General features: G+C 37.7%; 1 protein-coding gene across 2 annotated transcripts in view; it reads left to right on the top strand.

Annotated features, from left to right (window-relative positions):
- The window catches only part of uvrag (UV radiation resistance associated gene), a 191,109-nt gene that overhangs the window by 133,328 nt on the left and 41,846 nt on the right, over positions 1-15,935 (top strand). For both annotated transcript variants that reach the window (XM_061961810.2, XM_061961809.2), the window contains exon 13: positions 2,804-2,879. In XM_061961810.2, coding sequence (XP_061817794.1) covers positions 2,804-2,879 — 76 coding nt within the window. The remainder of the gene's footprint in view (positions 1-2,803; positions 2,880-15,935) is intronic.

Genomic DNA, 15,935 nt, shown 5'->3' with positions numbered 1-15,935 from the left:
CTGCGGTCACGTGGTCTCAGACAAATACAACCTGTTGTTACGTTAAATATAGAGGAGCATCAAGCACAGGTAAACGGTAAACATACCAAGAAAACTACAAAACGTCCTCTTGCTCCCATTTTTGGTGATTTAAAAATGTTCCAATTTCTAAGGTAGTGAGTGACATTTGTGACAATTGTGACATTTTTCACGATTGTGACATCAGCGGATCTCTCCATATATGGTAGAAATGTACCCAAAAGGCTTTGCGCAAGTCTGTCATTGTAGTCCGACACTGTAGTCCTTCTTTTTCTCTATCCTCTTGTTGTGGGGCAGACTGGCTCGTACATGCACATCCATCCGCTGTTGCCATGTCTAATACAAATTAGCATATAGTTTGAATTTATATCTGCAGATCTGACTCATGGATGATCAAAATCAGCACTCGAGGTGGGGGAAATCTATATTTAGTTTAATCGCAATTCGGACACGGATGATTAAAAAATCGATTAGTGAATGCCAATAATCGATAATCAATGTATTTATTGTAAATAAAGTAATGTAGACAGTTCTAAAATGTGTCTGACTGCACTGAGACACTTCACAGAGAGATCCGACTATCTCCTTTATTTTATGGCACTTATCCAGTTTTACACACATTTCCATTCATTTAATAAATGTGTAATTAATTCGACTGTTTTATATTACAAATGCACTGTTTTTATAAAGTTGCCAGCGATACACGCTTATTTAGTAAAGCAAAAATAAATTTAAAACTGCATCAATATACGTAAATTAGAGATGCATCTCTAATGGGAATCTTTGTTCTTGAATCTTAATCATAATCGAATTGTGAGCTGTCCAAAGATTCCTACCTCTAATCAGCTGCATAAAACCCTGACCAGAACATCCCGGGTTTTAGTGTGCCCATTTAGCGGAACATCTGCGGATCACTGTGAAAGAGTCTCCACTTAACTGAAGTAGAATTTTAGTTCGACAGCTTGCGCATAGCTCAACAACATTGGCTACACCTCTGTCTGATCACATCATGCGTTTCCTTCGCAGAGTTTAAAGGTTCTATCATAACTGTCCCATAGGCCAATGAAGAGATTGGCATATGTTCCAATGGAAAACCAAGGGACATAGAATCGGTAGAAATAGGACCACAGTGAACTCATTTATTCAAAAACATAAAAACAGTAAATACTGCTGATTTTGTCAAATGTACACTACAAATACACTGTTCTTGATTTGCATAGTAGGCTTATAAATACTGAGGATGGAAACAGATCATTAAATAACCATTTAGCTAAATACAGTATATATTTGATGGGGTTCAGGTGGTAGAGTTATGGGCTCCCAAACTGTTGTTGCTTCAATCCTCTGTCTTCTTGTGACCATGTCAAAGTATCCTTGAGAAAGATGCCTAACTCCCTGTTGCTGCTTATGCACTTTGGATCAGGTTTGTGGTACTTTCAAGGTTATGGTGATGCATTCTAATTCTGATATTCCTGGATATTAATGACAGTCATCAAAGACAAACATTGATACATTTTGCAAAGCCTCACCCAATCTGATGAGCTACTTTCCCTGTGTCCCTTTATTGTTTAGGCCCCCCGCTGAGCAAGATTTGGAGAGACAGACATGCAATAACAGAAAAGGATGGCCCTAACTAAATTCATTTTCCAAAGAGAACTTACCCCCTCTGGTTGTCAGCATATTCCTCAAAGACACCCATTGTGTGGTCCTAACCGAGACATCTGGCTGGCACCAATGGGATTTTCCCACTATATAACTGGGGGAAATTGTATATGAGTTTGTTTGGACTCCTACATCACTAGTTTGATATTTCAATTTAGCAAGGTATGGAGGTGGCATTTGTGGGAAGAGCTTATAGCTGCAGAGATAGCTTTGTCAAACATTTGCAAGAGTGCTCCTTTTGTAAGCGCTGCAGGCTACAAGAATAAGATCTTTCAACAATAGGCAGAAGTCATTACAGAATACACCACCAATGCTCAACATACTTTTGAATCCATTGGAGGAACAATAACTCGCTACTGGTAGTGCAATAATACGCAATAATCACGGTTTAGTTTGCACCTTGTTTTTTTGGGTCACTGCTTATTAATTTCAGATACAGAGGTGTCAAAAAAACCCACCAACATTGTTGTATATACTGTACATACTGTAACCAGGTAGTAACAACCATTCATTCATGATAATATGTCATATTTATAGTGTTTTGGTCATTTTGAGTATTACTGGAACTTCTTTCCTTGGCACTTTGATTTCCAACAACAGCAACAGCAGCATCGAGAGCACAGGCGTTTGCTCTGTGTTTTGCGAACACTAATCATGGCAGACTTCAATCTAGCCACCACTGGCAACAGCTTTGGGTCAAATGATCCAGCTGTAGTAAAACACTAGGCCATTCTCCTAGTGTCGTCATGGAGCACAACTGCTAAATGTTTCATAGACAAAATAAGATTATAACTAAACAGTCACCTACAATATCCGCGGGATATTGCTGCAGGATGGTTGTAACTTTTAACACAAAATCTGTGCTCCAAGTTGAGCTGGGAAATTCAGAATAGTCTGCTTTTAAACGCTTACTCTTTAGTAAATTGGTACGCCGCTATACCGAATTGTTACACTCCTACAAGCAACAAACTCGATTAAAGCTTAAATGTTGTTTATAGCTATGTAAGCATGAATATGTGAAGTGTTGATGTCAATGTGTCAACTTTTCCTGTTGCAGACAATGAATCAGCCCAAAAAGAGATGAAGTGTCGAATGTTTTTTATTTGTCCCCTGTCGTTCACAGGTTCCCTTTGTATCCCAGAGGAGAGCGCTTCCATTTTGAATATGGGGTCTACTTGCTCAACAAGAACATCGCTCAGGTGAAATATGAACACACTTCTAGCGCACAAACTTCTCATGAGTACAAATCTCATGAAACACACAGGGGAAAAAAAGATATCCCTTTAATAATACTAATTATTGAAAATATATCTTATTATATATAACTTATTATATTTTCCCTAAACTAGAGTGCTGTATGTGGCTCTTTAGCCTTCTTGTTGTGGCTCCATCGCAGAAGTACTTTTTTTTTATACTGCATTGGGGAAAATGTGCATTTCTGTAACGAGCTCCGTAATTTTTGACTGTCTGTGAGGCCATGAATATGTACAGGCTGAGGTCTGACTAGTGATTGCATAGGGGCATGGAAAATGGATTCGGTGTGTGTGTGTGTGCTGAAAGAGATGTATGCAAGGGAGATATGTCGGCTTCTTGAATATGTGACCACCGTGTTAAGCTAATTATGAATTCATCCAGAAAAAGAAAAAATTCAGAAGAAAATACAGTATATTTTTGCATGAACAGATTCCTTTGCCTTCACTGTCAATGACATTGCCTAACGTGAATGTGTCGCCAGAAATTAGCAAAAAACACCAACAATGTTAAAAGACATTTTCAAAACAACCTTTCAGCATTCTCTAAAAAGGAATAATTAGTCTTACACGTACACACTGCACTTTGGTTTATGTTTTGTTTGTTGTAACAGGTAGCATTTAAAAAAGGATTCAAACTTTTAAAAAGTTTACAATAGGGGTGTCCCGATACAATCAGCACAAATCATACATACTTTTATTATTTTGTAAGGTGGATTTTTACAAAAGGCTTGGTCATGTGAAATTACTCAGAACAATTGTAGGTATGAAAAACACTAATCGGTTTATTATTAACCACCTGCAATGGACTTATGCTGCCTTTAACTTGAGTTGAAGTGGTTGATGTTTTTTTAGCAGCCACAGTAATTAATGAAGTTCACATTCATGACACAGTAAGTTGAATTATGTGGACACAATTTTTACTGGACGTTTTCTAATACACGTCTGCCTTGGAGACTTTGAATGCAATTACTGTATTTTCTGGGCAATAGAGCGCACCGGGAAATGCTGCCTTCCACACAGCAGTAAAACGGATGATCAAACGAAACAGAAGTCATCGTCGTGGACCCACTAGCTGTGAAGCTTAGCTGTCCAGTCAGCCAAACAGAGTCAATAACTCCACGTAGACATTTTGGTGTATTTACAAAACTGAAACAATAAGAAAAGAATGCCATTGTAAGTTAATAATACTAACACAGACACTTGTAAACGTGTTAGCATATTTGCTAATGCAACGACACTAGCTTGATTACATTACGATAGCACATACAAATCTTCATGAAAACACTTCTACAGACATCAAACCTGGGATGGTCTAGTACAGTGGTTCTTAACCTTGTTGGAGGTACCGAACCCCACCAGTTTCATATGCGCATTCACCGAACCGTGATCATAAAATTATGTTATTTTATTAAAGAAAAACCAATAAAGGTATATTTTACAAACAGAAAGTTACAGGAATGTACACATGATCCCGTGTTTACATCTCATTGTGCAACATGTGAATGTTTTAGTGGGAACTAAATGCAATATCTGAAAGGGGTACACATTATTTCCAAAGTAGGACCCCCCACCCAGACATATAATACTAGTATACAGCTCATGAAAAACTATGTTATAGTCATTGTAAGAGGGCCAAAACACTTACCGTATTTTTCGGAGTATAAGTCACTCCGGAGTATAAGTCGCACCGGCCGAAAATGCATAATAAAGAAGGAAAAAAACATATATAAGTCGCACTGGAGTATAAGTCGCATTTTTGGGGGAAATGTATTTGATAAAACCCAACACCAAGAATAGACATTTGAAAGGTAATTTAAAGTAAATAAAGAATAGTGAACAACAGGCTGAATAAGTGTACGTTATATGAGGCATAAATAACCAACTGAGAACGTGCCTGGTATGTTAACGTAACATATTATGGTAAGAGTCATTCAAATAACTATAACATATAGAACATGCTATACGTTTACCAAACAATCTGTCACTCCTAATCGCTAAATTCCATGAAATCTTATACGTCTCGTCTCTTACATAAGTCGCTCATGAGTACAAGTCGCACACCCGCCCAAACTATGAAAAAAACTGCGATTTATAGTCCGAAAAATACGGTATATTAGAAAATAATCTCATGGAAATGACTGCTGTCATTTGATTACAATAATAAAACATTGAACTTGTTATTTAGTCAGGTTTGGGACAGGTGTGCTGCAGGTCTGACGTCGCTGACATGTGCTCCACTGAATGCTCAAGGAGTTTTTGCGTTTGCTCACGCATATGGAAAATTAGAAGGAACATTGTTTGGGGGTATCCATAATACGCCGATAGGGAGAAGTTTTTATTTACACGATGAGTCGGGCGTGTCCTGACCTCCGCGGCGGAAGCTCTGCCGAACCCCTGAGGCCCACTCACCGAACCCCTAGGGTTCGATCGAACCCAGGTTAAGAACCACTGGTCTAGTATATATGTAATGTTTTAGTTATATTGTAAAACTTACAAAAGTTGCTTGGAGCGATGAATGAAGAATCCTTTTGAGCGGAAACCCTATGGACGGTTATACTTCCAGTTCAAGGAACAAAACAGGAAGTACAGTTTTAACCTGCAGCATCTACAGTGAGTAAGTCGTCCAAAAGATGGCGCCATAGCACAAACAATAACGCACCTTTTCAGTGTCTCTGTCGGTGTAAATATTGTCCTGTATTTGATAGGGGTTGGGGAAAATCAATTCAGTATGGCAAACTATTGCAACACTTTTTTTGACAATGTAATATTGATTTTTAATGTCCTAATATTGATTTTTTTGGGTGGCCAGTTATAACTCAAGGACAATTTTCGTACTTTCGCATTGCAAACTGTCGCTGTACTGCTACCTTGTTGTGTAGGACTAGTGGTGAGCAAGTGCATACAAGAAGTAGAGGGGTTTTTTTTTTGTTTACTTTTTACATTACATGTCTTGAAACTTGATCCACTTTCTATGCAATTGCAATCAATTGAAATTAATCATTAGAATTGCAATGTTTTTGACTCAGTGTCCAAAAAGTTCTTGTTATCAGCGACCAAGAACGTCATTTGGCCCAGATTATCATTCTCAAAATCGCGGCGTGGGGGCCATTTGCGGGCCGGGACGGGATAAAAGAAAAGTAAGGAACTCAATGTAGCCAAATTTACTGTGCAGTCACATAGCGACAGCTGTTTGCCGGAAATATATATTATAATATATTAATAGTAATAATATTCTATGAATATTAATTCTTAATTAGTTTTTTATTTTTTCATCTTATTTTCTGTTAAGAAATATAGACATTTGAGCTGATTAAAATTTTTAACCAATGCTTTTCTTGTTGAACACCTGATGCGGCCCAGGCCCACCCAGTCTCTGCCTCTATCGGCCCCCGGGCAATTTGAGTGTAAGACCCCTGGCTTAGATAAAAGGTATAGTTGGTGGTTACGTAAGTTTTGAGGTAGAAGTTCTGCATATACAAGGTGACAGTACGTCAGATTTTTAGTAGTAGATGAGGCCAACTGCTGGTATTCACGTGTTAACATTCATAAGACCTGATACTTGCTGACAGTGTGAAGTTGAAGCTGTCTTCATACGGTCTGCCTGAGTTTAAAAGTATTTTTGATTGTGACTCCAGTGGCGTTTTGATGGAAAATTGATACTGACACATTTGTTTTACGTGTGGGGAACTTGGAAAAAGCCATGAGGCACATGTTCTGGTACGTTAAAGGTACTGAAGGTTTAATCAAACATGGTTAAAGAAATCATACTTGATTTTGGTGGCAAAATTGAGCTCCTTGGTTATCTTTGGTTTTTGTGATCTGTGGTTTAACTGTGTAAAAACTGCACTAATGAATATACCATAATCTGTCATTTACATGCAATCCAGTGGTCCATCAATGTTGTAATCTTTTCCAAAAAGTCAGGCGAAAACCAAAACAATTTTTCCAAAATAAATCATGTAAATCCAATTAATCCTGACACCCAAAAATATGAACACAAAACACTATTTTGACTTGCGAGTGTTTTGAGATACAAGCTGTCTCGTTTAATTTGTATGCTTTAAGTTGCGAGTACATTTTTTTAATTGTGAGCCTCCCCACTGCTGGTTGGCATAGACAATGTCACAGAGAACCCCGTAAAATCTGAGCCAAATCATCCAATTTACTTGCTAGCATAAGCTTATAGCTAGAGATGGACATTCTCAGAAGTGTCATTATGATAACAGTTGCCTGCTGGAGAAATTGTGTGAATCAAAATGCAAACCACTACCATGTTTTTTGAGACTGCTATGCTATAAAGGATTATTTGAGAGAGATACACAGAGCTCTACAGGATATTTTCAAATGTGATGTACCCCTTGAAAGTTAGACTCTGTTTTTCGGACGTATACCTCAGGATTGGCTGAAAAAAGATAAACACTTAATGAATATCCTTCTAGTGGCTTGGAAAAAGACTATTGCCAGGAAATGGTTATCACAGGAGAGCCCATCTTCGAAGCTATGGATGGAAATCACAATGGATATTTATCAAATGGAGAAGATAATGGCATGTATTAATTATAAATTGGAGAAATTCACTCCATAATGGGAAAACTGGATCAATTACAGTATGTCACGCCCCATAGGCCTGAATTAATGTTCTCCAATTAGTGAGTGTACTGTGTAAAGGAGATCACTCCCTATATGTTCTTAGTTTTTTTCTATTTATTTATTTACTATACGTTCATATTCTTTTTTTATTTTATTTTTTAAATTTGTTTATGTATTATTATTTTATTTTGACATTTAGCGTTAACAATAGATGCATGATGTATGCAATTATGATGTAATGGATAGGAATCTCTGATGCTGGACATCAACAAAAACTCAATTACAAAAAGAAAAACAAAAGAAAAGTGGGTTGTGCAATAAAGAAGCTGTATATTTCACAAACAGTTATATCACTGTACCAGAATATATAACATCTGTTAATGAGCACATTGCACTTTTTTGTGCATTAATCTTTGAATTTGAAATGTGTATGCATTTCTTATGAGTCTCTATATAGAGGCCATCTTTGAACATGCTGTTTTAGTTTTGTCCATGTCCATGGTTGAGAAATGGAGAACCTAACATTTCTGCTTGGTTAACTCAGACTTATGAATTATAAAATGTCCTCCTTTGTTGAATTGCATTTCTGTGAAGATGTGCCTTTCTCTGCCTTTGATGTGCAAAATATTAAAAATGATTGGAAGAGAAATAGCCTCACACATGCTGCATTAAGGCAATGCTTAGCAGATGATACATATCATACATATACAATGTTTCATTTGCTCATAATCTGCAGACTTTTGTGGTTCGTGCCAGAACCACGCTGGATTCAGACTTGAAGGATAACTGACCTATAGTTTTTGAAGCTAAAACTTTCTTTCAACACATTTCATAACACTAGTTTATGATGTAATTTACTAATCACTGTAGTTTAATACTACCCAAATGGTTTGACATCTGCATGTGATATTTCCATCAGCATTTAACTTAATAACACTGTAGATGAATAGTAAATAATGGAAGCTGTTAACCACATTGTTACCTTAAAGGGGATCTTCTAATAGCTTGCTCATCTTTTTTCTTCTTCTTCTGACACAGTGGGGTGCGCTACTTGGGCAACTTCAAGGGGCATCCTTATTCTTGCAGGATGAAATTTCAGCTTTCATTCAAAGGGTTGTCTTATGCTTTCCATCTGCGCCTGAATGTTCGTGTTAGGGATGAGTTATCAGGTTAGTAACAGTGCCACATGGATAATGAAGTACCACATTATGGTGGTATTACATCAGGGTTCGAAAAACACTAGAAAGTGGAGATCCATTACATTCAAAAAGGTAAAAAAGTGCATATTCTTTAATAAGAAATACATTTTTATAATGCACTTTCCATGTTAGACCAGATTGCCAACACACATTCAATGTGGCAGATTATTATGTTTTAAGTAATATAGCACAGATTTTACATACAATTTGTGCAGTACAGTGGCAATCACCATAAAACAACTTGAAAAATGTACAGTTAATCCATGTGATGGTATTTGCTGATCTCATTTATGAATGATGGGATTGGAATTGGCAGCATAAAACCCTGATCAGAACATCCCTTAATGCTACAGTACAAGCCTTTTGAGAGGGGAAAAGCCACAGTTCAGTGTCATAATCATAGCCCAAAATCCAAACAAGGTGCCTAATAAACTGAGAAAATTAGAAATCACGTTTTACAACAGCACAAGTGCAATGCACAAACATTTAAAAAGTCATCAAAGATCACCTATTGCAGAAGTTATTTTAAAAAAAAAGTGGCATGACCAAAAAAAAATAGCTTGTTGCATCAAATATTCAAATAATACTCAGTTAAGAACTGCAGCTACATGCATTACAATTATTTTCTGTCAAAATTGAACTCCCATTTAGCAAGAACGATTAGGTGTCTTATTATTTCTAAGCTTTTGCGGACCACATAAAATAATGTGATGGCCCAAATGTGGCCCCCAGGCCTTAAGTTTAAGACTTGTTGTTTAAAGGAAACATGAGTGTACAAACACAACATTGAGGTCTTCGGAGGCCTACAGGCTCAATTGAGTGCCCGAGCCGGGGGTCCTTAGAAAAAAAGTTGTTTTGAAAATAACTAAAATCTAATAATAAAATAAATATTCCACCGTAATGATAAACAAAATACACCAAATTATTCTGTGACAAATGACAATTACTTACTAACAATGTTCAGTAACATGTTCAACATTTTTCAAATAAAAATTAAAATGATTATTTAAAAAAATGTGTATGAGTTGACCTCTCAAACGTTAGTAAAACTACTTCAGCCAATTAAAAATACAAGCAGGTCAAGTCCGATAAAACTGCATTGTGCCATTTTGCAGCCATCAACTCTGGGGGGGAAAAAAACATTATTTTGCAGAAAAATAAGCATATCTGCTCAATTAGAAAGTATACGCAATCTGACTAATTAACGTGTCTCCACTGTGAAAAACACTTCTGAGACAGGGAGGAGGCGTGCAACCAGTGAACCAGTCAGACGCTGTCTCATTATGTAAAGCATGAGAAGTATTTATTTCATGTTATAGTTAATATTAGGAGGTTTTACAACTAAGCGTTAGCTTGGAAGGGATGAAAAATGTGTCATTCATAGTTATCACATGCTGTGTGTGCTAATGCCAGGTAACTTAATCTAATAATCTAGTAATGTAATGTAATCTAGTAATTTCTCTCTCTGGTAAAATGTTAACAGTTGCCCTGTTCTAGTTCTTTCTCGTGAATTATTCTCCAGGGTTTGTGCCACGATGGACGCCATGCATGGTGACATCATGCATGCTCCTACATGCAATGATAAGGGAATCATTAACAAAACTGGCAAATGATTTCCAGGTATCGGTTTTCAATTACCATCCTTATAAAACAGCTCTCATGTAATTTGCTTTTGTATCCCCAACAGAACAACATGCATTTAAAGTTTCTACATACAGGACAATTGTTTGGTGTATTTTTAAGGAATTCATTCGTAAAATGTGTTGTACCACTACACTAAAACAGTCAAAAAAACAACCAATTAAAACACACAGATTAATTGAAAAAATTACAGATTAATTAATCAATTTAAGAAACAATTGTTTGGTGAAGCCATATTACTAACTTAAAGTGAGGTACCACTGTATAGTGGTACCTCATAGTGCCTGGTAAGACATGTTATATTTTTAGTTTAAATGAACACTTTTGACTAGGCAAGGATAGCAATCCATATTTTTTATGAGTACAAACCAATATGTGTTGGTACTGCCGAGTACAATATCAAGTAAACTCAAATAGGACCATATTTTGATACCTTTGTTACACCCTCACCTTAAATAAAATTAATATAATTCATTCATTTGCTACCGCTTGTTCTCTTTTGTAAACTTAACCCAGCAGAATGTGTACGCGAGGCGAAGTACAGTCACACGAAAACAGTTCACACTCACATTCAGCATTTAGAGGCTGAACACTCTGTTTTTCATGAACTTACAAGCTTTATTCGGCTATTGTATATTTTTACAAATTGAACGTAAGCTTTTAGCAAACAGATGTTATTGCCACTTGCAGCAACATTTTGTCCCCCCCATCTTCAGCTTCATGCAGCTACTGAACACCGTGACCAGTGTCTGATCTGTGACAAAAAGCAATGATCTTGGTTCAGACAAGTTCACCTTGACCTGGTAGGATACATTTTTCAGAGTACCACATTAGTCCATCTCTTATTAAATTGTGTTGCTGTGTATGACAGTGATACCCCCCAAAAAACTGGATCAGAATGACAGTTGGTCAAGCGGCTCAAGTCTGATATAAAGTGTGCTTTTATTGGGTCATATCATTAAGATGGGTTAGGAGTTTAAGAGAATACTTCAGTAGAGTGAATGCCAGGTGGTAAAATGGTCTCATGTTGCTCTTGAATGTTGTGTTGCTCAATTAGAATTAAAGCCCGAGTAAGTGTTTGGACTGAAACCCTACTTTTAATATCAGAAAATAGTGTGTAAACTGTTCCAACCTCAGTGAGTCACTAGCAATTATTGGGTAACTTTTATGTAAAAAAAAAAAAAAAAAAAAAAAAAAAAATTTCCATTTACTGAGAAAGTAATGTCTTTGACGACCTTATGATTTGAATAATTATGCCTGGCCTCCTCCTTCAAATACAATATTTTAAACCAAAAGTCCAACTGCAGCAACAACTTTATGTTTTTTGGCTTATACCTCCTTTCTTTATCCGCTGCTTCATCCACTAGCAGGCTTTTTTGCTGTGAAATAGCCATATGGGGCTGATTAGACGACAACCAATGCTATACACAATATCCAGATTTCTCGGAGTCGGGGCTGAGCACAATTAGTTCTCAGTCACTAAGCATGATGTATCATATTTTGTGGGCCTCAGGCACAGGAAGCCAAGTATTTGGAACCGAAACACAGCAAATCTGTTGCCGGCCAGGCAGGTCAGCTCAGGGTTCATTGTTGTTTCTGGGTACTCAGAAAAGTCTTCCACGATCTTTAGGCAATTTCACACTATGATATTCAGGCAGTGTGCCATACTGGTGGTCCGAGGCATACATCAGAGCACCTTCTGTTATTAGGAGTGGTAACTCCAGGTCTGTAAGGGTGTTCTCACAGTCCTAGGCCATACATACCCTGATTGGTCTTGGGTGCAATTCCCCCTGCCTCTCCTGGCTTCTGCTAGCTTGCGCTCATACTAATAATTGGTGCTGAGACTTACATCTTTTATAAAATGTCCCTGACTTTGTGGAATATTACTTTTATTTTAAGTACTTTATTTTCCGAACTATAGAGCACACCGGTGTTTATAAGCCACACCCACTAAATCTTAGGAGAAAAATATATTTTGCCATATATTAACCGTACTGGACTATAAGCAGCAGTTATACACTACAGGCCAAAAGTTTGGACACACCTCATTCAACGTGTTTTCTTTATTTTCATGACTATTGTAGATTGTCACTGAAGGCATCAAAACTATGAATGAACACATGTGGAGTTATGTACTTAACAAAAAAAGGTGAAATAACTGAAAACATGTTTTATATTCTACTTTCTTCAAAATAGCCACCCATTGCTCTGATGACTGCTTTGCACACTCTTGGCATTCTCTCGATGAGTTTCAAGAGGTAGTCACCTGAAAGGGTTTTCACTTCACAAGTGTCATAGTCTTGATGCCTTCAGTGACAATCTACAATGTAAATAACTTTTGGCCTGTACTGTATATACATTCTGAAATGAATGGGTTTTTTTTTGTAAATGTTTTTTTAAATACCTTAATTGTTTCCAAACGGTGTCCGACAGACATAACACATGGGACAGTTCAGAAAGTATGAATAGTTTTAGTTATACTGTTAAACTTACAAACGTTGCTTGGAACGATGAAGGAAGAATCCATACGAGTAGAACCGCTATGGATGACTAGAAGACAAAACGGCACTTACCTTTTAAAGCACTAAACAGAAGAAAATACTGTATGTAGACGATCACCCGCAGGACCTGCAGTGAGCGAACTCGTCCAAAAGATGGCGCCATTGCACAAACAATAACACACCTGTTCAATGTCTTTGCTTGAGTTTAATGAAAACTATTTGAACTATGGCCAAAAGTAAAGAAACATCCTTAATTAGCAATTTTAATTAGAGATTATATTTTAATGACTGCTGTTGGTGTTGACAGAGGTGATGATCCTTTGCATTTAAAAGCTGTTTTTACACCACAAAACTGCAAAACCATGTGTGTGTGCATTAAACCAAGCAGTGCCCTGGCCCACCTCTTCCAGTCATACCAAAGCAGTGTACTGAACATGAGCACAGTTAAGAGCACTCACAATAGCCAAATGTGTCTGACTTTAGGTGGGAAGTAATGCCCACATCGTGCGAAAGACCTTGTTTGTGTGAGTACATCCTAAAAACATGGCAATGAGTCATTGGGGAGTCGACTGTTATTAAGCAATTAATCAGTCCCTCCAGGAATTAGCCATGTCGCGATCGCGCCAATTCACGAAAATCCAACCAATCCTGGCAACTTTGTCCAATGCCCTCAACCTCCCAACACGTTTTGGCCAAACAATGTCATTTTCATCAATCAAATGTGTCTCTGAGTTGTGCTCAAACGCGCACGTCAACTGTACTATCGTGTAGACCAGGGGTGCCCATTACGTCGATCGCGAGCTACCGGTCGATCAGGGAGGGTGTGTCAGTCAATCGCCATCCAAGCATTAAAAAAATAGACCTAAAAATTACCGATCATCAATCTTCACCAAAGACGTCACTTTCATCACTTGATTGACATTCACGGCACCGGAGGGTCTTGTGAGATGACGCTCGCTGCTGCGAGCTCATTATTAAGAAAAAATTACCAACAGGAAGGCAAGAAACACTTTTTATTTCAACAGACTCTCGCGCCGTACCTGCCGTCAACACTCTAAAGACCGACTGCACAGTTTCTGTCTTCACAATAAAAGCGCTGCTCCATCCTGCCTGCGCTAACAATATAAGAGTCTCAGAAAGTTGGCGTGCACAAGCTAGCACGCTACGGAGTTTGCCGCCAATGTATTTCTTGTAAAGTGTATAAAAAGGAGTACGGAAGCTGGACAAAGAATATGCCAAAAACCAACCACTTTCATGTGGTATTGGACAGACAGGAGGACTTTTTTTCTCCTCCATTTGAAAATGCGGACGTTATCATCACTACTGTCTGATTCCAATCAATGCAAGTCATCAGAATCAGGTGATACACCAACTTATATTCTTGTCTTCATGAAAGAAAGGAATCTATATGTGTTAAACATGCTTGTTTTATCATTAAACACATTTAACTTGTTAACAAAAACATCTTGATAATAAATAAATAAATATATATGAATGAGGTAGATCACCTCGACTTGGTCAATTGAAAAGTAGCTCGCCTGCAGAAAAAGTGTGGGCACCTCTGGTGTAGACGAAGCAGGGACAACAACATGTAGCTATAAGTCAACTTTTAAAGGGGCATAATTGACATCCTTCTTTTCACATAGTGTCTCTTATGTTCTTTATGTTCTTTGATGTTTCCCTCTTGTTTTCATCCATCCATCCATCTATCCATTTTCTACCGTTATTCCCTTCGGGGTCGCGGGGGGCGCTGGAGCCTATCTCAGCTACAATCGGGCGGAAGGCGGGGTACACCCTAGACAAGTCGCCACCTCATCGCAGGGCCAACACAGATAGACAGACAACATTCACACTCACATTCACACACTAGGGCCAATTTAGTGTTGCCAATCAACCTATCCCCAGGTGCATGTCTTTGGAGGTGGGAGGAAGCCGGAGTACCCGAAGGGAACCCACGCAGTCACGGGGAGAACATGCAAACTCCACATAGAAAGATCCCGAGGCCGGGATTGAACTCACGACTACTCAGGACCTTCGTATTGTGAGGCAGACGCACTAACCCCTGTTCCACCGTGTGCCCCCTCTTGTTTTCATGTGGGTTTTTTTCACCTGGTTTGTTGTGGACTTTTTGTATTTCCCCATTGTGGGATAATTACAGTCCATCTTATCCTAGCCTACTTCCGGTTTCAGCGCTAAGTCTTCTGGGTAATGTAGTTTACAAACGTTTAGCAACACACTGACATCCTTACTTTCTAGTTTACTAGTATTTATATATTGTTTTTAACATTTATTTATCCAGGGTGAGACAATTAAGAACACATTCTCATTTGCAATGCTGACCTATCATAAAGGTAGCATTTACATGACATAGATGTTGATGTGTGATGATGATCTCTCACCATCCCTCATTTACAAACAAATATTCACACTATAGATCACTCAACAGTTCATAATGTGCGAGGGTAATTGTTTTGGAAAATAGATGAATGTTTAATGAAGACAAACACTTTTTTAAGTGTAAAAGTTACATAGAGAATGTCTGCAATTTATGGACGACAGAGCAGACAATAAAGAAGCCTTTGGTGGTGTTTCTTTCTGTAATTATAATTAATTATTACTACTATTAGTTATAGATAATTTTAGATACTACATTAATTTGACAATGAGCTTTGAGTATGTGATTTTACTGCCATCTAAAGTCTCCTTTTAAGTCTGTGTGGAGTAAAACATCAATATAGTTTTTGTGTTCCAATTTGTGTTGTATTTCTTTGAGGTTAAGGTTACAAGACAAACTTAAAACATTGATAACAAATTCATAAAATCACTTTACTTTTTTTTTTAATAAGATTCATATCATGGCAACCTTTTCCGCAACTTTCTAAAAAGTTTTCACCAATTCAGTCATTTTAGGCCACAACAAAAAAGCAGCAAAGTCCTGGAGGGACTAGTTAGTGGATATGACGGTAAGCAAAACAGGACCTGGTTAACTTGAAGGATTTTTTCTTCGTTGAGTTATTTGGAAAGTTGTTGGTGCTCTTGCAAGTACTGTGGAACCTTGATTTACGATTCTA

This window comes from Nerophis lumbriciformis, linkage group LG09 (genome assembly GCF_033978685.3).
Source record: "Nerophis lumbriciformis linkage group LG09, RoL_Nlum_v2.1, whole genome shotgun sequence".
Classification (NCBI taxonomy): domain Eukaryota; kingdom Metazoa; phylum Chordata; class Actinopteri; order Syngnathiformes; family Syngnathidae; genus Nerophis; species Nerophis lumbriciformis.
The sequence above is the reverse complement of the archived record's forward strand: the minus strand, read 5'-3'. Positions and strand labels throughout refer to the sequence as shown.